Source organism: Manacus candei, unplaced genomic scaffold (genome assembly GCF_025592945.1).
Source record: "Manacus candei isolate 608988 ecotype Guabito, Panama unplaced genomic scaffold, ASM2559294v1 h1tg000015l, whole genome shotgun sequence".
Classification (NCBI taxonomy): Eukaryota; Metazoa; Chordata; class Aves; order Passeriformes; family Pipridae; genus Manacus; species Manacus candei.
The window spans coordinates 1,590,425-1,613,566 of record NW_026138063.1 but is presented as its reverse complement, the minus strand read 5'-3'; the positions used below and the strand labels follow the sequence as shown (position 1 = coordinate 1,613,566).

Below are 23,142 nucleotides of genomic sequence, written 5' to 3'. Positions count from 1 at the left end.
TCCCTGGAAGTGTCCAAGACCAGGTTGGACAGGGCTTGGAGCACCCTGGGCTAGTGGAAGGTGTCCCTGCCCATGGCAGGGGTGGCACTGGATGGGCTTTAAGGTCCCTCCAACCCAAACCAGTCTGGGATTCCATGTGCTCTTCCACAACTTATTTCTTTTCCCCCCTGAGCTTCCCCACACTCCAGACCAGGAAATCCAGAACAAAATGTTCCTGCAAGTCAGGAAGGTGTGGGAGCCAAACCCAGAGGTGCAGGTGGGCACATCAATGGGAGGGAGAATCCCAGACTGGGTTGGGTTGGAAGGGACCTCAGAGCCCATCCTGTTCCACCCCTGCCATGGGCAGGGACACCTCCCACGAGCCCAGGTCTCTCCAAGCCCCGTCCAACCTGGTCTTGGACACTCCCAGGGATCCAGGGGCAGCCACAGCTTAAATGTCCAGGATGAAATTCTGCTGCTTATTTCCAAAAAACAACTGCTCCTATTTCCCCTTTTCATACTGACACAGGAATTAATAGAAAACACTAATTAATAGAAACTCTGCTCAAAACACCAATTCACTGCATTTTCAGTAAAACAACCTGCCAGGCACAACTTCAGTTATTATCAGTTTTCAGTGTGGAAATTAATTAATTTCTATTAAAATCCTTGATAACACAAGCAAAACCAGACACTGCTGCCTCCCCCCTCCTCCAGTGTCCTGTAAATACCCAATAAAATAAATGACACCTCATTTAGTCTCCACTGGTGCAGTTAATGACCCTGAGCCTGGACACAGCTCCATCCCTACAGAGCTCCGTACTCAGCTCATGTAGGACCAGCTCAGGGTTCCAAGCACTTGTTCTTTTTCAACATAAATGTGAATACCCCATTTTCCATAAAGAACTGAGAAATCCATGATGGAGCCTTCCCTTCATGCTTTCTTGCCCTGAGTTAATACCAGTGGAATCACAATTTGCTCTTCCTCAAAGAGCCTCATCACTGCAAAATCATTCACACTTCTCAGAGAAGACTCTCCAAGGCCTTAAGATCAACAGCATAAAATGCTCAAAAGCTTTAAGAAAATACTCTGATTAAACAGTTTTATTGAGTATTTTAAGAACATCAAGAGATACTTGATGGCTTAAACAAAGAAGCCTGTCCAGAAGTCTTCAATAATAAATTACACTGTACCCACAGAGAAGAGCAATGGAACAGGAATTAAAGGGAGGATCTGACATTAAAGCACCTAATTTGATTTTTCACATAAGCTGTGTTTTGAAATACTTCTTTTTTTCCTTGCTGGGGTAATCAATACAAGTGATGTGGCAAAGGACAGAAGTTTTCATTACGGTTGCCTCTTATTAAAGACCCCATTTTGCCCTTTCCAATGGATCACAGTGTAATTCCTTAATGGGCTTGTGGCCACATGGCTGCAATCACTGGCTGCACATTTAATTCAGGGTGAACTTTCCTGGCTGCACATTTGGAAGAGTGTTAGAAGAAACTTCAGCTCTTCATTAAAAAAAAAAAGAAGGCTAAAACCCACCTCTCTGTCTGTGTGTAGACATAAATATGGTGTCTACCTGCCAATAAACTGCTCAAATAAAGAACAGACACTGTTTTTACCATTTTATCACGTTCTAAAAGGCATCCAGGGGGTGCTTCAAATCACAGCTCTGCCTCTCTCTCCCTTTCCCACTCTTTGGTTTAGGATCAGAGAAAGATCGTTCAGGTCTCCCCTCCCAGCCAAACACCACACAAGGAATCAGGAGCTGGAAATGCCACAGGCAAACACAGCTCTGGGCAGGGAAGGTTTGCTCATCACAGATTTGGGAGCTGTTTTTCAGGAGGCTCTGAATGCTCCCTCAGCTGTTACTGTGTGAAGCTCCCAGAGCGGATCCTGAGAGGGTTTGAGCTGCCAGGGAAGTTCTTCAAAGGGAAGATACTCGTTTGCCTTTGGATAAAATTATTAATAAATAAAATAAAGATACAACTTGAACACCTTCCACTGTCCCATGTTGCTCCAAGCCCTGTCCAACCTGGCCTTGGACACCTCCAGGGATCCAGGGGCAGCCACAGCTTCTCTGGGCAACCTGTGCCAGGGCCTCTCACCCTCACAGACAGGAATTCCTTCCCAGTATTCCATCTGTATCTCCCCTCCTTCAGCTTAAAGCCATTCCCTGTGTCCTGTCCCTCCATCCCTTGTCCCAAGTCCCTCTCCAGCTCTCCTGGAGCCCCTTCAGGCCCTACAAGGGGCTCTCATCTCTCCCTGGAGCCTTCTCTCCTCCAGGTGAACCCCCCCAGCTCTCCCAGCCTGGCTCCAGAGGATTGTTGAAGATGTCTGTTTTCCAGTGAATTAAGGGACTACTTGTTCTAACCTTTCGTACAGAGCCCCTAATTAAATTTTAAACAGCAAATGAAAAATCCTTTGTTTTAGACAGCTAGAACTTTAACATTTCTCAAAATAACAGCATTTATAGCATTTTAAATGATAAAGCCCTCTTATTACTACAGAAGCTTAAATTCTGCTTTTCAAGAGATTATGGGTAGAAAACATAGTTTAAAATCCTTTCAAAATAACTAAAGTTACCAAACACCCCCAGGACAAATCTTTAAAAAATACACATATTAAATACTCATAAAATAAAGATGTTTAAACAAGCAAAAGGGAAAAAAGAGCCTATTCTAATAGCAATTCTTCCTATTAGTCTCATAAGTATGAGGACAGATGTTTTGCTTGTTTAAAATATGTTGGGGATCTTCTCTTTACGAAGCTTTATGGGCCTCCCACATTTGCAAAAGCCTAAGTATGAGAACTCCTCTTAAACCACCCAAAAATTCCTACAAATGATGAGCAATCAGCCTTCTAAAAAGCCCAACAGGACTGAAAAAGTCTTTGCAAAACACCCCCTGCTCCATTTTAAGATTTATTTGGTTGCCACCTCACCATCACCCCTAAATCTGATGGGACACCAGGGCATTTTTCATCCCAGATGAAACTCCTCAGCTCCTGCTCAAATGAAAATCCCAAAATTATTCCAATCCCGGAGTTTGGCTTGCAGGAGGCATTAATCAGGAATCACAAATCCACAGAGCACATTAGTCAGGAGCAGTGATGATAACGACGTTGACTAATGGGCTCCGAGCTGGAAGGGTCAATCATAAACTCATCAAATGCCTCATTTCATTTCTTAATTTGGACAAACACAATTTGTTTATGGGAAAGATATCAGGTGTTCTTGCATGAATAATGGCTGTGAAAGCAAACTCCATTAATCAGCCCCTGATTACAAATGACTCCGAGATTGTTTGTTCTAATTTCATTCATTTGGGTCAACAAAGAAAACACGAGCGAACGAAACCACTTGGAGGAAACGGCACATTTAGTTCTCCAGATTTAATAAAGTTGTGATAAATGCCCTTTCAATCACTGAAACAGGAATTTTATTACCCACATTGAATACTGTTCTTGAAAAAAAAATTAATGCATGTGATTTACAAGTTGATCATGTGGGCACAGAACAAGATCTTCAGGTGCTGGACAACTACTGTACTCAGAGCACTGTCCCTGTATTCCAGGTTTTCCTGAAAGGATGGATGTGAAAAGCACAAACCCAGTAGGGTTTGATTTCCACTCAGTGATGAAAATGATGGAATGATTAAAAATCTGTCCTTTAAATACAACAACAGTGAGTTCCACACCTGCAGCTGAGGGACTTTCACCTAACACACAGCCATGGGTATCCCTGGACAGCCCTGCAGTTCTCTCCCAGTGGAAAAACAACAGCAGACAGGGCACTAATTACTAATTACAGCTTCTCATCTCAGTCTGGAGCTAAGGAGGGAATGAAGATGGTGACATGGGGACCTCCAGTGCTGTTCCATCACAGACTCCCCAGGACTGTCCCAAATCACTGAGACTCCCTCAAACCATTGTTGTCCCTTAAAAGGGCACCATGAGCTAAAATCCATCAAAACAAAGGCAGTATTTATCAATTAAATCCATAGAATCACAGGATGATTTGGGTTGGAAGGACCTTAAAGCCCATCCAGTCCCACCCCCTGCCATGGGCAGGGACACCTTCCACCAGCCCAGGTTGCTCCAAGCCCCCTCCAACCTGGCCTTGGACACTTCCAGGGATCCAGGGGCAGCCACAGCTTCACTGGGCAACCTGTGCCAGGGCCTCCCCACCCTCACAGGGAATTATAGCCTAATTTAATCTAATCTAAAGCAGAGATTCCCTTCAGATGAGGGAGAGATTCCAGCACACTGGAGATCAGGGACACCGGGACACCAATAAGCTCCCACCAGCCAGCGCTGGTGCTGCTGGGCACATGGGGCACTTTAAAGCCCTTTTCTGGGCATTCACAGTATAAAATTCAGCCACTGGATTTCATATCCATACTACAAAAACACCCTCTGCTTGCATTTGTAGAAAATCTAAACAGAAGGGTGACAAACATCTCAAGTCATCCAAGGTGGGCTCTCAGAACAAACCTCATGGACACCCGTCCTGGCTGCTGCTTTACTGAGCACAGCCCAGATGAGGCACCTGGACAGACAGGAGGGGGTGACAGATCATGTAAAATAGGAGAAATTAATATTTTCCCATCAAAATTACAAACTAACATTCCCCAAAAGACACCCTAAACCAGAAACAAGCCCCACCACCACATATGGTTTCCACAGCCAGAACAGTGGATAATTAAATTACCAGTTGCTAAATATGAATTGATATAAAACTTAAGGTAACTGAAAAATTGTCTTTGACTTGAGATCAATGGCAGGACTGAAAGATTCATCTGCACATAATTAGCAGAGAGATTTGCATCAAAATCATGTATCCATATGCTGCAATAGGACTGAAGCCCATTAGTTCTCTTGTAAGGCTGAGATACTTTTGGTAGCACAAAAAAAAAAAAGGTCTCTAACAAAAAAAAAAAGAATTTCTAAAAGCTTTAGAATTATTTCTGAAGGCAATAAATGTTCATTAACTAATAAAGTTACTCTAAAGTCTATTTATAGGCTCTGGTTTACATTATGGTCTCCCTGCAAGGGTTTCTTAATCTAGAAAAAAAAGCAGACATTCTACAAAAACGGGTCAAAGAAATTATTTTTTAATCTCTTATAAGAACCTAGAAGAGGTTCCTGAAGTGAACAGCTTTTAAACACCAACAGAATGATTACATATATTGCAAAAGTGAATTATTTAGATTCAAACACATTCTCTACCTACATTTAATTCAAACCCTGTGTTTTTTCAGCAATCATGAAAATGAAGTTGAATTAATTGTTTAATTAATTATTATTATTATTATTCAAGTGTCTACTTTGCTCACCAATGACACAAACCACCTCAAAAGTCCCATATTTTGTCAGGACGTGACCACTGATATGGTAAAATAGTAATTACCTGGAGTAGTGACTCTTTTTCCTGCAGTTGTTGCTTTGTATGCAGAAATTATTATTTTTTTAGTGCTCTAATGAGATTATGAAGCTTTGCCAAGAGATCAGGAGCAAGGACTGGATGAAGAAATGGATCTCATGTCCAGCTGTCCCAGCACTTGCCCGTGGCTGTGAAGCTCACTGGTGCTGACCACCAACATGAGCTCAAAGACTTTCTGCATTTTCTGAAATCCCATCTTAAACCACCTGAAATTCTCATAAAACATGTAATATAAACATTAGTTGCCATAAGTTTATTCCAACATCAATTTTCTTTGGGTTTGTTTTTTTTTTTCCAGAACAGTTTAATTCTTACGTGGTTCAGTTGGGTTCAAGTTCTCTTTCTGTCGACATCAACAAAATGGTTCCTGACACCGAAATCTGCTGAGCAGGAATCAGCAGCTGACCCAGAAACCGGGTACATTAACTCCATAATTAGACTGATTTCCTAAATTAGCCAGTTTTTCAAGAACAGGATAAACCTCTGCTCTGGAGCCAGGCTGGGAGAGCTGGGGGGTTCACCTGGAGGAGAGAAGGCTCCAGGGAGACCTGAGAGCCCCTTCCAGGGCCTGAAGGGGCTCCAGGAGAGCTGGAGAGGGACTGGGGACAAGGGATGGAGGGACAGGACACAGGGAATGGCTTCCCACAGACAGAGAGGAGGTTTACATGGGATATTGGGAAGGAATTCCTGGCTGTGAGGGTGGGGCCCTGGCCCAGGTTGCCCAGAGAAGCTGTGGCTGCCCCTGGATCCCTGGAAGTGTCCAAGGCCAGGTTGGAGCAACTTGGGCTAGTGGGAGGTGTCCCTGCCCATGGCAGGGGGTGGGACTGGGTGGGCTTTGAGGTCCTTCCCATCTAAACCCTTCTGGGGTTCTGTAATTGTAAAATCTTCCATCTCCAAAGATGGACCCACAGCAGGAGATATCACAAAAACGTTTGGAAGTCTCTCTGTCGAGGCACTGAGCAGAACTGAGCAGGAGAAACCTAAAAAAATTAACCATTTCACCCATCAAGACTTGTGAACTCATCTGTGGAGTGCAGGGACAGGACTGGAGATGGCAGAATCCATCATGGATCAGATCCTCATGGAATGGAAGAGCTCTCTGAGAGTCCTGAAGCCCAGAGATCAAAACCCTTCCCCTCCATAGCTCCAGGAAGACGGAGCACTCAGCGTCTCTCCTGCCAGCAAGTGGAAATCCAACTGCACAGCCCACCTGGATCATTTGGAGGCACTTCACGAGTGTAATTCCAGTTTATTTTCCTTTGAGACAGGGAATAGTAACAAACCTCCCAGACTGGTGAAGACTCACTATGGAGAAAACTTCTTCTCCTTAGCTGGGGGTTCAAGAAATGCAGCACAAAACACCTTCAAAACCCTTTTTAGCACATTCATGTTTGCCACAGAGAGAAAAGGTAGTTCAATAAGAGATTTTTGCTCTCCAAACTCAGATTTTTATACAAATAGAAGTAAAATTCAATTATCCAAAGTGTCAATCGACTCTACTCAAAACAACTCCTTGAAATGGAGAGAAATAAGAATTTTATGTTCAATCAAACTGAGCACACCCACACAGCAACTAAATTAACCTCTTTGTCAATATTCAGGAAATTTTAAGCCTGTTATAAGTTCAAATTCTTGCAATTTCTGAGACAAACCTTATTTTAAAAGCAGTTTTAAATTTCCACGAAACAAGTGAAATATTTTAAGTCTTATTTCACCCTTTGTGTCTATACAGCCACACATGTTATCCATCCTCCTAAAATTCATTGCAGAATTCCAAATTCAAACAGAAGCCACGGAGTTTTCAGTGGGAAGAACACAAACAGCAAAGCTGAAAGAAAGGCATCATCAAAACGAGAAATCCATAACCACTCCATAAATTTGGCAGTTGAAAAGAAGCCCCAATAAAAGGAAATTTTTCATACTTGTTGCCACCTGCCCCCCTCCCTGCTCTGCATGGCTAGAAAAGAGCAAAATAGAGGCCAACCTATTTAACTAAACAGTTTTTATTAAAGCAAAAGAAAAGCAGGAATCTATAAAGTACCAAGTGATCCTATTAGTTCCACCAGACTAAAATCATACAGTCTACGTATGTGGTCCTTTCAGCCACATCTGTTATGAGCCATTTTGATGCCCAAAAGCAGAGAATATTTGACTATATTTATCAGGCACTGACTGCAAATGGGGATTTTTCTCCTCAGTAATAAAAAAGAAGCTGTAAGAATTATAAAACATTTGTGTTTGCAACAGTTAAGGTCAAATTAGTTGTTGTATTCCGTGATTTTTCTCTTTAAGGAATATGTAAAATGCAACAAAGGCACAGAATTAAAGGTGGCAATTTGATGGTGTAATTCAGAGATAATGAGCTAAATATCCAATATCCAGAATTGCAGCCAAACAGATAAATGTTAAATGCTTGTGATTTGTATTCACCCATTTTTAGTGTCGATTGTTAATGTCCCATTAGTGCCTCCATCCTGAAGTTTCCTTTAAATAAACTCCGGGACGAATTCTTTGCACAAAACCACCCCATTCTTGAGTGCTCTTTCAGCCACAGATTGAAATGCAGATTCCAAAAATACATCAGTCACTTATTTCAACTCTAGACCTTTGAAAATCCAGATCAATTGCCTTTTGTCAGCGTCTTTATATGGAGAGCAAGACATTTCTGCTTAGCACCATGGAAAAGCTTTGGGAGCCCTTTGGAAGAGGCAGGAATATTGATGGTTTGAAACGTCCACGTGCTGTTTCAGAGGAATTTATTGACATTTTTGGAATATTCATCCACGTTTGAATCTCTGCGAGGAAACACTGGTGCCACAGGGCAAATTAAGGTGTGGATGAAGAAGCTTTAAAGCTGTGAGGTTTGCTGTTTGTCCCCAGTTTAGGGTTTGAAGCGGGGGAGAACTTTTCCCCTAAAACCGGCGAGCGGAGCAACGTTTAACACAAAACCTCCCGTCCTTCTGGGCAGTGGAGTCTGGGAAAGGAATCACAGACACCCAAGTGGTTTGGCAACTGTAAGTGACAGAAGCTGAGCTAAATCCTCTGTTTACACTGGGGATTAGGAGGGGGGATTGTGCCGGGATGGTCAAGGGAACCTGCTCCCCGTCAGCCCGTGGGGCAGCGCCACAAAGGCGCGGCCTGGTAGGAAGTGACCCATAAACGGCTCCCGAGCAAGGATTTACACAAAGCCAGTCTGCCCCATAGAAACTCCATATGACCATTAACTGGCCGGCATGGCCTGCCAGGAGGCCTAATTACAGCCCTACAGAGCCCCGGAACAAAAGCTGGAGAGCTTTAGCCCAGGGATGATCTGCTTTATACTGACTTGAGAGAGTCCATATAGAGCCACAAAGAGAAAGAGGTTTAGCTTGGAAATTCTCCCAAGGGACAAAGCATTGTGGCTGAGTCTGGAAGGCCCACATGCAACATACTTCAGATGGGCTTAAAACATCCCACCCTCTCCAAATTAACATTCAACTACTGCCTGCTTAACATCTGCTCGAGCACGGCAACTTGGGGGAGCTCGTCAGGGGCTGCAAGAGCCTTCCTGGTACCTCAATATTAAGAAATCCAATTCAATAAAGTCACATAAATACGAATTTAGAGCCCAGACCAACAGCTTCTACTTGGATAAATCAAAAATCAGTTGCCTCGAGGATTAAATTGGAGGCTTTCAGCACCTCCCAGCATTGCCCTTAATGAGAACAAAGGTACTGACATTAATTACACCCACAAAGAAAAACAATATTTAACCAAGTCAGCATGAACACAAGACTTGGAGATAAAACTTCTTGCCAGCACTATAGTACCTGGATGTAAAAACAGCCACCTTCCTCTCCTCCCTCACACACACAGGTGAATATTTTTTATTTCACCAGCTCTCTCACAACAAGAGACCAGAAGTCACAATTCCCATCTCCAAAATGCACCAGAGAGAAATAAATCTAAATAAAAAGAGCCTGTCCAACTACTTGTTACCTCCTGTCTCTTAGAGAAAGCAGTTGTTATTTCCTGAAATTACATCTAAGTTAAATTCTAAAAGCGGATTTTCCCCAAGATCCCAAATATCTGCAACAGGGAAATTCAGAGAAGAAAATAAAGACAGGAAATTCAAGAAATTGCCCAGAGAAGCTGTGGCAGCCCTGGAAGTGTCCAAGGCCAGGCTGCACGGGGCTTGGAGCAACCTGGAATAGGGGAAGGTGTCCCTGCCCATGGCAGGGGGTGGCACTGGGTGAGCTTTAAGGTCCTTCCACCCCAAACCATTCCACGATTCCATGATGTCAGCAGGGATGAACCAGGAGGGGACCATCCCAAATGTCTCTCCAACACTTGTTGGTAACTTTGAGCCCCTGGTTTATTTGTCCAAACCATGGAAGAGCACAGAGTCATTACCAACCACATCCAGGTGGATAATCCGCTGGGAATAAAGCCCAGCTTTTATCCCACCCAGTGGGATTGCAGCAATTCCTGCAACATGTACAGCCAGATATTCCACAAGTTCATTCCCAGGTTTGGGATGGACTCTGTCTCGAGCCCTGCACACACAAACCACAGCTTCAATCATCGTTAACAGCTTCATTCATCGTTACCAGGGACGGAGTTAATTTATCTTAAATCCAATTCCATCAAACAGCAACAACAATGAACCTGCTGACCCTGAGCTCCTGGAATGGTCTAACACAAATTTATTCTTCATTTTTAACACCAAAAGGTGAAAAAAGTGCTGATTTTGCAATGAGTAAACACACTAAAAGATGTTGAAATAACACTCCTCTCCTTCCAATTTAATAAAAATTAAATGCAATGGACTGAATGCAGGACTGGGGGAAGAAGTTGGAGGGTGATTTCATAAAGGCCTGAGATGCCCAAGACTTAAATAAAGCCAGGACTTCTGTCTGTATTTTGGGTGGCAAAAAAGACTTTAAGTCTCTTTGGCTCTTCATGAACAACTTACAGCTCCAATCCAAGATTCAGCCCTCAGTGGTGAATATTTAAATTTAACAATGCCACAGACCTTTGATATGTTTTTGGAAATTTTGGAGCCCAGGTCGTGATGATGTACAGCCCAGAGTTACCTTTTCTACATTAAAATTAAAATATTGAAATGAAAAACTGAGGTGTGAGCGATGGGAGCAGAACACACACATTGTGCTTTTGAGGTCAGGGCTGTCACATCTATTTTATAATTACATGTTTCAAGGATTTATTAAAAGTTCTGGAGAACAAGGAACGAATTGGAAGGCAGACAACGCGAGAAGTTGGATTTCTTTTGGAAAACAGACACCAGTAATGTGAGAAGATTATTCCTAAAAACCAAAGGTTTGAAAAGGGGAAAAATTAAAAAAAAAAAAAAGATTTTTCTTGGAAATTGCTGCCTTTAAGTTAAAAATGCAAATAGAAAAGTAAAGAGAAACATGGACTTATTACAATATATATGAAATACTGAAAGCTTTCCTTCTTGTGTGACAAGCTGACATAGTTTAATAAGAAAATCAAAATAGGAATGTTAATATAGGAACGTTTCTCTCTGTAGAGAATTAATTTGTAGATCTGCCTCTTGATCTGAGCTGTTTGGAAAGCTTTGGAAAAGCCTTTTGGAAAGCTTGCCATCACTTCAAATAATTAAATATAAATATATACATGTACTAATTCAGATCAGTCCTAAAAAATACGGAAAGAAAATAAAAAAAATTTAAACCCCCAAATTTTGGAGGGCACAGAATAAAGTCTCAGTAACAGCAGCAGCCAGAGGACAAATGTGTCAAGTCTAAGTGTAAAACACCACTTATTTTTATTTCCTTAAAGGGATTTACCAAGTGCCAATGACAATGCAAACCAGATTCATCTTAACCTGGAATTTAAGTGACTTACAGAGAACGGGACTCAACATTTGCCAAAAACTGGATAAAACTTATCTGATGTTACAAAAATTAAACGTATTTCTGAAGAATATCATTTTACTCACCAGCTGCCTCCAGAACCAGTTGTAGCCTGGCCTTGGCCTGTTCAGCAGGAGTCTGAAAAAGAGGATTTATTGACCTTAGAAGTGTTTGGACATTTGAGATTCAAGGTCCGGCGTTCCCGGCGCCAACAGGGAGCTCCTGCTTCCACCAGCCAAGAACCTTCCAGCTGAAACCAGCCCTGCCACACTGAGCTGGGGATTATCAAGGGAATCTTCAGAACTGACAAGGAATATTGTCCCCGTTGTGCTGTGGCACCAGGACCAGGTTGAGCTCCACCACCACGGCCAGGCTGGAACCCACACCCACCAAACCCTCCTCACTCCTGGGGACAAACCCACAACACCAGGGCTCACAAACACACTCCAAAGCTGCCCTTAACATGGTTAATATGGCCAGCTTTGCACACTCCTCCCGTGCTCCCTTTGGATCTTTTCCTCTCCTTTAAGGTATTCCTTGGCATCTGCCGGGCTGAGGGAACACATTGTTGGCCGTGTCCCCACTATGCAAATGCTCCCCAGTGATGTTGCACTGTGTCCAATGTGCTTGCCACCCCTCTAAATTTGAAGCCACTCAAACGTTGCCACAGTTAAATTTATACACAAACCCCATTTGTCACGGAGTTCAGAAGTTGATTATTTCTGGAAGCGTCGGGGGAAAGTTTGGGAGCTTTCTGCTCTGCACTAAAAACAAAGGGATGGAAATTTTTAGTGCTTAGAAAACTCTTCTAGGCAGACATTGCCACTGGAACATTTTTTCTGATAACCAGTTGGAGTCTGCACCTTCCCAGTTTCGCCCCATTTCCCATACAAGTGTTAATCCAGGGAAAAAAGGCTGAGAGAGTTGGGATAGTCCAGCCTGGAGAAGAGAAGTTCCAGGGTGACATAATTGTGGCCTTCCAGAACCTGAAGGAGCTACAAGAAAGATGGAGAGAGACTATTTACAAGAGATGGAGTGACAGGACAAGGTGGAATGGCTTCCCACTGCCAGAGGGCAGGGATAGATGGGATAAAACAGGAGCTCCACCAATCCCGACACAACTGATCCCCCTCTTCCCACTCCTTTTCCTACTCCTGCCATGGAGGTACGAGTGTGTCTTGTTGGTATAAGGTAGGACAGACTAAAATCCTTCTTTTACTGAGCAATATCCCACTGGGAACTGCCCAGGCAGCTGCTTTGGAGGCGCCTTCCCCTCTGCCCTCACACCAAGTGCTAATTGCTTCACGGACACGGCTTTACCCGCAGGAGAACTCCACACAGATGCCTTTATTAGCAATCAATATGCCCTAAACAACAAGTACATGAAGGATTCTTAAATAAAGGTGACTAGGTTGGCCCCAGAAAGCGTTTTTCCAACCGGTGGATGAGGCCAATACTCAGGAAAAGGAGGACAAAGACGATTTCAGCCGAAAAACACCATCAGACCCTCAAAAGAGCCAGCAGCAATTGTGAGGACAACCAGCAATGTGTGATAATAACCAGCTCCTGGAGGTAACTATTGATTTAGGAGACCATTAAGTGACAAATTCAGAAAGGCCCTCAGGAAACCTAAAAATGATTGGTGGAGGAAACACTATGAGGGCGATGGCGAGCACCGGGTGCAAAATGAACCCTCGTATTTTCCTCATGGTCTCGAGCACGACACAGAAGGTAAAGAATTCAAACAGAGCCAAAAAAAAAATAACAGAACTGAGTATTTCTGCTGGTAGCTGGTGAAGGTGCCCACCAACCGTGGAATTCCCTAAAATTCCTCACCCAGCACATCCTAAAACAACCTGAGGTGTCTCAAGTGTCTCCAGTGACTGATTTTCCCCACGTCCAAAAGTCTCTGGTGACACACTGGAGTGACACTTCAGAAACTCCTGGTGTTCACAGGACACCCCAAACCACAGATATCCACTGATTAATAGTTATTATTAATATCTCAAGCCAAAATTTGATTAGATGCACTCCATTTTTCATGCCAGTTGTTTTAGGAAGATGTGACACATCCTTCTTACCTTGTATTTCTTTGCAGCTCATCTACTGAATCCCATCACTTACTGCTTTGATAATTTTTGTATTTTTAATAAAATTACGCTAAAACCAGTGTCTCATAACTTTAAATTTGCTGTTTTTTGTGTAACCCCCCCCCACAAGTTGCTGTGTGTGATGGGCAGCTCCAGACATGCCAGGAGTGCCATGGTTGGCTTCCAAAATATTACATTTCGAGGGGATTCAGTTTTTAAATTTACTAATTTACTAATTAATATCTTTGAACAAACCCTTTAATTCAGCTATAGATTTTATTTGTTAAATTATTCCTGCTCCTTGGGATGAATCACAAACCTTTTTGACTGAAGAAAGGTGAAAAATTGGGAAAAAAACTTGAGAAACGTGAAGTTTATGAAGAGAGTCCAAGTTTCTGCTGGAGCCAAGGACTGGGAATATTGCTGAGCAGAGCATGTGGCTCTTGGCATCCCTGAAAAACTGTATTATCCCAAGATTGCAGCAGTTCATGGCCTGTAGTATTCTGAGGGGCAATGCTCCCTTCCCAAATTTTGCTGACTATGGAATTTCATACAGAATATGTCTAAAATGTGCCAAAACTGGACATGTTCAGTTCCTTCTGTTCATCATTAATGACACTGGGTGGGCACAATTTACATACAGGACTTCTCTGTCTTAAAACATCTCGATAAAAACATAAATTAATTGTGATTGTGATCAGTTCTTGTGGGTTTTTTTACCCGAATCTTTTTTCTTTGCATTTGATAAAGACAAACCCAACAGTCCTTTGGCCCTCAGGAGGAAAATTCCAGTCTAAAAGCAAAATCTGAACAATACCCCAAGGACTCAGTGAATAAGCACTAATTAGGTACCTCCACATATGATCTCAAAAGCTGAGCACAAATGCATCCTCCCTCTTTAACTCCAGCCTTGTCATCCTTTTCCTGGGGACATTTATCCAACCTTTCCCAACACCTGATGAGCTCAAAAAAAAGGTTAAGGAAAAGTGTAATGAACAAAAAGAACAAACAAAACACACATTTCCCAGTTGTCTGAGGAGGTGGTTGCCCAAGACTCCTGGGAATTCTTCCAAAGGGGGTCAGAAACCGAAAGCAAATGTTGTTTGGAATGAATTCCCAAGAAAAGAAGGGTTGGCAAGGTTGAGAATATAAGAGAAATTCCCAAGTGGAGTGAAGCAGAGGAGAGGTCTCCCCCGTGGAATGAGGTGTCAGAGAGGCTGGGGTTGGCTGGGATGAAGAGGATTGTTCCCTAGGGATAAAGCCCTGCCATTGAATGGCTGGAATTCCCATGGAGAAAGGAGCAAAGGAAACCAAACCACATTAATTGACTGTCTGAGTGGGGTCTCCACTGGTAAAACAGCCCCATCTCCCAAATCTGTCCAATCTCTCAAACACAGGGATACAGGGCTTGGAAAGACAAGTTGATGTTTTCCTGGAAGTGCCAAAAGATTTGAATTCAAGTCCTGCGTAAGACCAGAAAATCAGGAATCAGGGTCCAAAATCCACCTCTGCCAGGAATTAGAAATTGCTGCCTGTTCATGTTACACTGGAATGGTTTTACAGCTGCAGTGGGGATCTGGGAATGACACTCAATGATGGCAGCCCATCCAATTTATTTTCCCAATTTATAGGGAAAGCCAGTATTTGGGATACAGGACACTGACAGGCTTAACTAGGCAGAGTGATAACCCTGAGAGTGGGATAGAGGGAATGCTGATAAACACAGGGAATGCCGTGGGGAGACTCTTCCTATGTCACCACATTCCCAAAAACCAACCAATTCAGGGAAAACCCAGCTGGGCCTCATCAGGAGCAGCCAAAAGGCCACCTCGAGGTGTCAGTGCTGGGAACAGTCAGGGAAGGAATGACAACAAAGGGGACAAAGATCCATAATTCCATTGCAATCCATCCTGTAAGGCAGGGGCCTGCCTTCCCCTGGAATATTGTACATCCCACTGCCAGCAAATGTGGCTCAACAGGGAAAGGGCAACAAAGCAGCTTTTAAATAGAGTTTGATCAAATCATGGAGGTTTCTTTAGCAGAGAAATGTTGGATTCCTTTCCCGTCACTTATTCCTCATCAGGTGATTAAAAAAATTAATTACCAAAGACACTGAAAATAAAGAACTTATTTGTCTGAGAGGACACTTCACAGAAGCATAAAATACTAAAATAAAAATAAAGACAACAGAGATTGAGAACTTGTAATCAGCATCTTTTCCTCACGTAAGCCTTTGAGGTGGCAAATTCCAAACTGTCAGAGGACCATTTTTCACATTAAACACATCAAAATAAAATCCCAGGGAAGAATTCATAAGATGAATTAATAACACAGGAATATAATAAGCACATCTGGCACTATTTGAATTAAACCTCCACGTTTTCAGCCATAAATCAGCTGAAAAGATTGGATGGTAAAATGATATTTATGTCTGAGTCGGAGTTTTTCCTCTGATCCAATTAATCAGTAGCAACACTCAGGTACAGGACCAGTGTCCTGACTGGATACAGATCCACCTGTTCCCCCAAAAAATCAACGTTGCTTCCCAGAAAGACAACGTTTGATTGTTCCACACAAGGGGGGGGGGGGGAAATCACATCTGATTGAGACTAAAACCAAACCAACCTTTGAGGAATAAGCAACAATGGATTACTGGAACAAAATCAAAGGCTGTGGCAAAAAACTCCCAGACACAGAGTGATTTTCAGGATCCAAATCAGTTTTTGCAGCAAGTGCTCCTTTAAAAGGACCAGAAAATGTAATGTATTAATTTCAGTGAAAATTATTGAGGAAAAGCAAGGAAAAAGGGGCTTCCTACTGGGAGTGGATACAGAAAACTGGATTAAGCAGTCGGCAGAAATAGAGAGCTGTAAATAAGGTTTAAAAATAAATTAATCCGGGTCTTTTAAAAAGGAAAAATTACTGGAAATGTTCAACTTACACGGCCATAAACTCTGCGTGAGTCCTTTAATAAGGGAGGGAATAGAGATAATATTGGATCCAGACACACACTGAAGGCTGAAAAATTACCCCCCATCTATTTATTCACTTGCAGCCTGGAATATCATCTGTTAGACTGACATTTGCATGGAAATAGAGGAACAATCCCCCAAAAGTCCAATGTGCTGATAAAGAGTTAATGAAACAGAGATTTTTGCATCCGCATCATCTGGTCATTGCTCTAAAAATTCCTACAGTTCTTCCTTTACCCTTTGAAAATTGTTCAGTTTATTAATTTCTGAGCTGAATTTGAACTGAGTCCGAGCATTACAGGACGAGTGGAACCCAAAATTAAAGGTAGCAACAATCCCCACTGCTTAAAAAACAATAAGGTGATTAATATTTAGCTTCCAAATGTGGATTTTCATTTCTCTTTTATAATTTTATATTTCTGCTACCGTATATTACAATTAAGCTGCACATTTATATAAAAATAGCATCAGATAAACCCGGGTTTTGATCAAAGTGTTTAATTAACACATTATAAACTGTTCTGCAAACAGTTGGACTGGTTGGAAACACAGGAGCACAACCAACAGGTACCAGGGATTAATCAGGAACAGGAGGAGTTTAGCCTTGAATTACTGGTTTATTTTCTCCCACCATCTTCTCTAAATACATTCAAATTTTTCAGAAAAAGGGGAATCGCGTTCCCTTTGGAATCTTTGGATTGAAATGCAGTCATTGAAAAATAGTAGAAGAAAAAACATTTTGAAAATGAAAAGCATTTCCAGCATCACCAGGATCTTGTGATCTCTAAATCAGCACTCAGTTTAAAAATAATCTAATGTCCCACCCCAAATCAGGCCTAATTACACAGGAATTAATCTGAGCTTAATCAAGATCATATACTATGAATAAAACAGTGCATTTTCTCTTTGCTCTAAGATTCAATGATCAACTCCCCTCCCCTCCTGACTGTTTTAACTTTTAAAAGAATTACCTGGGTTTCCTGCTTTTGGCTGCTTCTTTTGACAAATAAACACAACATAAAATGTGGAGGGGGAAACGTAATTATTCTGAGGAGAACCTGCATAAAATCAGGGCGAAGAGATTCGTATTTTAGACACAGACCACAGAGAGTTGGGTGAATTTATGCTTCGCTCCAGTGTTGGGCTGTTCTGCACCCAAGATATGCAATAAAACACAATCAGCACATCAAAGACCTCCACGTAAAATCCCCAAAAGAAGAGGAGAAAGAACCCCTTAAAAAGCTGAATTTGACGGTGGCCTCAGTAATTAGATTAATAACTAATTCCACTTATGCCAAAGCGTTTGTTTGCTGGAGAAAACCCTCCCAGGAAATGCATTTAAACTTGGGGCTGGTGAAGCAGCCACTGCCCTCCATAAAGTTCCTTTATATATTTTTTCCACAATATGCACAAAACCAGAATATGAAATCAGAAACATTTTACACATTCTCATACTTCAGAGAGCACTAACAGCATTTTACTAGTCGAAAGCACTTTATCTTCATGTCTCTATAAGGCAGAGTTGGTGCATAATAATGTAATTTATATTGCCTAAATGTTATTTTGGGAGCATTGCATCATTTCTCAAACTTCATGACCTTTACAATTTTCGAAACTTTTATTTCCCTCATTATTCTGAACAGATTTCATTACATATTTTGAATGTAAACAACCCTGAATAATGATGGCCCCATTACGGATGTACAGCGCTGACAATCGGGCGCGGGGCCGAGATGGAAACCCAGTGCATTAATTTCCCTCTCATCTCCCGCAACTGCGCTCCCATAAAAAGTTTTATACTCAACTCACATAAATCATGGGCAAGAAAAATGAGAAAATCTGGTGGCTAACTCATCTTCCAGCATTCTGCGAAAATGAAATTCACTGAAATACCTATCAAAACTGCAATCATCAAGAGATAATGTCTGCTTAGGTCTATCTGCACTTTCCGATTTAATTTCCTCCGTGCCCTTGACATCCACAGATACCATTAAGATTAAGCGCCGAGAGTAACTGAGCAGTTCCCCCTTTTTGATATATGGGGCCCAGGCACTAAATGGAATATCATCATTTGAAAATTAATGCAATATTTCTTTTGTTAGTTTTTTTTTTTTTTTCCCTCTCCTTTGCCCCCGAGCGGGAGAGCGAGCGGGACGCGGAGCCGCCGGTTCTTCCCCGGCGGTAATTTCCCCGTCGGAACGCGGCGCAATCACGGGAGCCGCGGGGTCACCCCAATCACCGCGGCGCTTAACGAGCGCCCGCGTCCGACCCCCGGCGCGCCGAGGGCGCCGCCTCGCCGCGGAATAGGATGGGATCGTTAGAGTAATAAGCATGGAAATCTGTTTGGAGATTAACCTCCGATTCCGCGCCGCTCTCGTCTAACGGGGCGCCGCGCGAACCTCGGCGGCTTCTCATCGGCCCCCAGCGCATCGCGGGGTCAGGGCTTGGTGAGGATGCCAAGGGAAGTGATACTTGGGATATTTCACGGAGTTATTGACTCCCTCCCATCGGCCCCATCATCCATCCATGACGACGCTCCGGCCTGCCTTGTCAAATTTACGGGAGTCAAATTCCTGGAGCGAATACGGAAGGGACAACAAAGCCAAATTAAAAAAAAATACCAGGCCCGAGGGTCAGGTGGGTGAAAGGTCAGCGGTCCCCAAACCTGGGGGAGGCACGTTATTAAACGAGGATGATCAAAGTTTACTTTTTAATAAAGACACAAAGACATTAAAGCCTCCGGCGCTGTTTCATGTGGAGTTGCTCTGGTTTCAGAGGTGGCTGCTAATGCAAAGTGACAGGGTAAAACTGGGTTCTTTTACAAAGCTTAGACCAAATTTGTCGCTGTTGCAACAACAAACTACTTCAACCTTTTGAATATTCCCCCATTAACATATTCTGTCTATGATAGTTGGATACCACAGTTGTTTGATGAATATCTGGAGCTAAAAGCACAAAACCCTCAGAACAAATAAAAGTGGTGTGTGCACATTAATTTAATACATATTCAGGACAGTGGGTTCTCCACAAATCCTTCGGATCTCCAGAGCCCCTCTGGAGGAGGAGCCCATATTTCATCCCCGTAGGCAAATGGAGCCAAACAAAATGGTTTTTTCCATGGATATTCATAAGCCATTGATCTTCTGCTGCGTGATTGCCTAATATGAACCCGATCCAAAGCTTCTGAAGGAGCTGGAAAGGTTTCCAACAGACTGCTGAGAGGAGGGACAGTGTTTAAACGCCGACCCTGGCTGAGGGGCCACTGCCGAGGTCGGGGACACCACGGGGACCCTCTCAGTGGGGACACAGCAAGCCCTGGCACTGCTCCTCAAAAAGCACTTCCCAGGCTGCTGCCATCCCTGATTTTGGGAAGCGAGGGCTGGAAACTTGGTGGCACTTCAGGTCACCCAAGGGGAAGTCCCTGGGCATGTCCTGGACACAAAAATCACCTTGACCTCCATCCCCTGCCCTCAATCTCTTCCTCTCAGGCTGGGACAACGTTTTCAACTGGAAATCTCGGTACCCAGCACAACTACGACCTGCCAGGAGAACTCATTTTAGGGATTTACATTGGGAAGAATCCTTTGAGAGTTACATGTATCAACCTCAAAGTGAAACTATCCCTTATAATTAATAAGGGATGAAAATCAGAGGGTTGAAGATTCAAGTTTAATATTCACCTGAACAAGCAGCAGTGACTGAAGAGTTCACATAAGCAAAGCATGCCATGTGTAAAAGGTCTCAACTCTGCACATGCAAGAAACAAGATGTGGATGACTGGAATGAGGAAGGAAACAAATGCATCAGCATTTTTTATGGCACCACAAGCTACAGACCATGATCTCCAAGGGTTCTGACACCACCAGCACATCCCAGCACAATTTCCCTTCCACTAATCTCATACAGAAAAGGATTTCACTTCCACATTTTACTTTCAGGATAATTTCCCATTCTTAGAGACTTTCTGCACAACTCCTTCCTGAAGCAGTTCCAGGATAAAGATTCTGGTCCCATCACAAGGTCAGGTTGGACAGGGCTTGGAACAACCTGGTCTATGGAAGGTGTCCCTGTCCATGGCAGGGGGTGGCACTGGATGAGCTTTAAGCCAGTCTGGGATTTGGGATGTTTTGATCCCGTTGCCCAAATGAGAAGAAAAGCAGGTTATGAAGTTCAGACAATCCACTCATATCCACCCACACCCACTCTGTCCATGTGGCTCTTCCTGTGCCAGAGGGGGAGACTTCACAGAATCCCCTGTTTTCTTATGGAGAAAACCCACATTCCATGCCAAATTACCATAACTGTACCCCAGCAGCACGTTCCTGTCCTTCTCTAAGGCTTCCTTCTCTTCTGGACTAGAGGTGCCTCCTCAGGGATCTCACCCAGGAGGGGAACTTGGTCAGAAACCAAGGGGCATGAAAATCGTAATTCCCAGGAACACCACAGTGGTTTTCCTTAGGGAATTTTTCTCAGGTTTAATGATTAGGATACGCGAGAAAGAATGCCTTTCATTTAAAAAAAAATATATAGTGAAATAGTTTGTTTTCAAATAATACACTTCCAACAGGGAAAATCCCAACCCTCCCTTCACCCTGACACTGCTACAGTAAGAGACAATTCCAGCCTGCACAATATAATTGACCAGCATGGAATTTTGCCAGCATAGCAAGACAAACATAATTATTCCTATTAAGAGCGTTAATTAATTGTTTGTGAGCACAAATAATTGGCTGCTTGGTTTTACAGCTCATTAGAAAGCCAACAACTCTCTCAGACATCCCTGTCCAGGGGCCAGCCAGGGACCACCAAGCTGTGACCACCAGAAACTGAGACAGTGACAATCAGGGAGAGGTGACACTGAAATCAAACTCCAAGAAAAAAAACAGTGAAAGCTGGTAAATAAATATTTACAACAAAGAAGTAACATTTACGTTACTTAAATAAATACTAAAATTAACAATAAAGAAGTAACATTAAATGTGAACACTTAATAAAGGAGTGGCTTGTTTTGTCTGGGGGTTTGAGGGGGTTTTTTCTGGTTGCTCCAATGAAAGAAGACATTGGAAGGAGCCCTGAGGTGGTCACAGAGATGCTCCAAGGGCTGGAGCCCCTCTGCTCTGGAGCCAGGCTGGGAGAGCTGGGGGGGTTCCCCTGGAGAAGAGAAGGCTCCAGGGAGACCTGAGAGCCCCTTGCAGGGACTAAAGGGGCTCCAGGAGAGCTGGAGAGGGACTGGGGACAAGGCCTGGAGGGACAGGACACAGGGAATGGCTTCCCACTGCCAGAGAGCAGGGCTAGATGGGATATTGGGAAGGAATTGCTGGCTGTGAGGGTGGGAAAAGGGAAGCTGTGAGGGTGGGAAGGCCCTGGCACAGGTTTCCCAGAGAAGCTGTGGCTGCCCCTGGATCCCTGGAAGTGTCCAAGGTCAGACTGGAGCAACCAGGGCTAGTGGAAGGTGTCCCTGCCCATGGCAGGGGGTGGCACTGGGTGATCTTTAAGTTCCCTTAAATTAAATTTAATGAAGCCACAACTTCAGTCAAACACAGAGGGAGTTACCCTGTACAGCAGCTCAGGTACCACCACTCTGCACAGGAGATTTCCAGCACACTTTGTCCCAATCCCAGGGAAACTCTGCACACCAGTGACCTCTATTCCTGATCCCCACCTCCCCAGGCCACTCCAAACCCCCAGAGCCTCTTCCTTCCCACCTCCAGGCATGAGGTGCTGTTATAAATCAGCCCTGCAGCTCAGGCTGTCACAGAAATCCCAGCTGAGAACGAGTCCCAGCCATGGTCATCTGTCAAGGCACAGAACACACGAGAAAAATCCCAGGAGCCCGTCGGATCACAGCTCCCTGACACCAGCAGAGCAAGGAAACACCTCCAAAACATATTTAAGAGATTCAAGTTGCACGTGAAACACCCCTGGAAGCAGCAAACAAGATGGATTTTTCAACTGCTCTAAAAACCTGGCTCTTTGTTCCATTTGCAGAGTCAAACTCCAGGAGCGGCAGGAGAACATTTCATGGGCCACCATTGCAAAGGGGAACTGCTGACACCTGTGCCAGGAGATACATCCTTCCCATCCCATGCAGGGAGATATTGGTACCCAGGCTCCTACAAATCGTATTTCCCAGAGTGATTCCCAAAATGGGAAGCAACAAGAGATTTTTCCCGACACTCCTGTGCCAGAGGCATCGAGGTTTGATTTTCATGGCAGGATGGGACAGTGTGGATTGTTTAGACATTCCATGATAAAATCAAACAGCAATTTAAACACTTCTCACGATGGACTGAGCCAGACGTGCCGTTAACAGTGAATATTTTAACTTAATGGGATTTAAGAACCTGTTTAAATGAACTATTTAATGTTCCAGGGATTGCCGGTACAACCATCCGAGGTTCAACCAGCTTCTGACTTGTGACAATATTGTGTTTCCTCCAGTTTTGATCAACTGATGGGTTTTTAATGCTAAGTCTGGCTTGCCACCACTTGGTTTAATATGTTTACTTAACCCAAAAATATTTTGCACCTCAATTATTATTTTCTGCCGCAGCACTGAATGGAATTTAAGCCGATCCATTATTCATAAAGCAAAGACAAGAGAAAACACAAAGCTGTGCACTTCTTTCAAAGCCTCCAAATGACTAAAACACACCATATTTATGCATGGAATATTTGATTGTGTCTCTGGCTCTCTCTCTCTCTTTTTTTTTTTAATTTTTTTTTTTTTTAATCACAAGTTTGTTGTTTTCAGATCAGGATATGCCAAAAA

The 23,142-nt window shown here is 43.3% G+C and overlaps 1 protein-coding gene across 1 annotated transcript in view; it reads right to left on the bottom strand.

The window, feature by feature from the left end:
- Nucleotides 1-23,142, bottom strand: part of RSRC1 (arginine and serine rich coiled-coil 1) — a 106,841-nt gene that overhangs the window by 31,687 nt on the left and 52,012 nt on the right. The window contains exon 6 of the mRNA XM_051781294.1: nucleotides 11,395-11,446. Within this exon, the coding sequence (XP_051637254.1) occupies nucleotides 11,395-11,446 (52 nt within the window). The remainder of the gene's footprint in view (nucleotides 1-11,394; nucleotides 11,447-23,142) is intronic.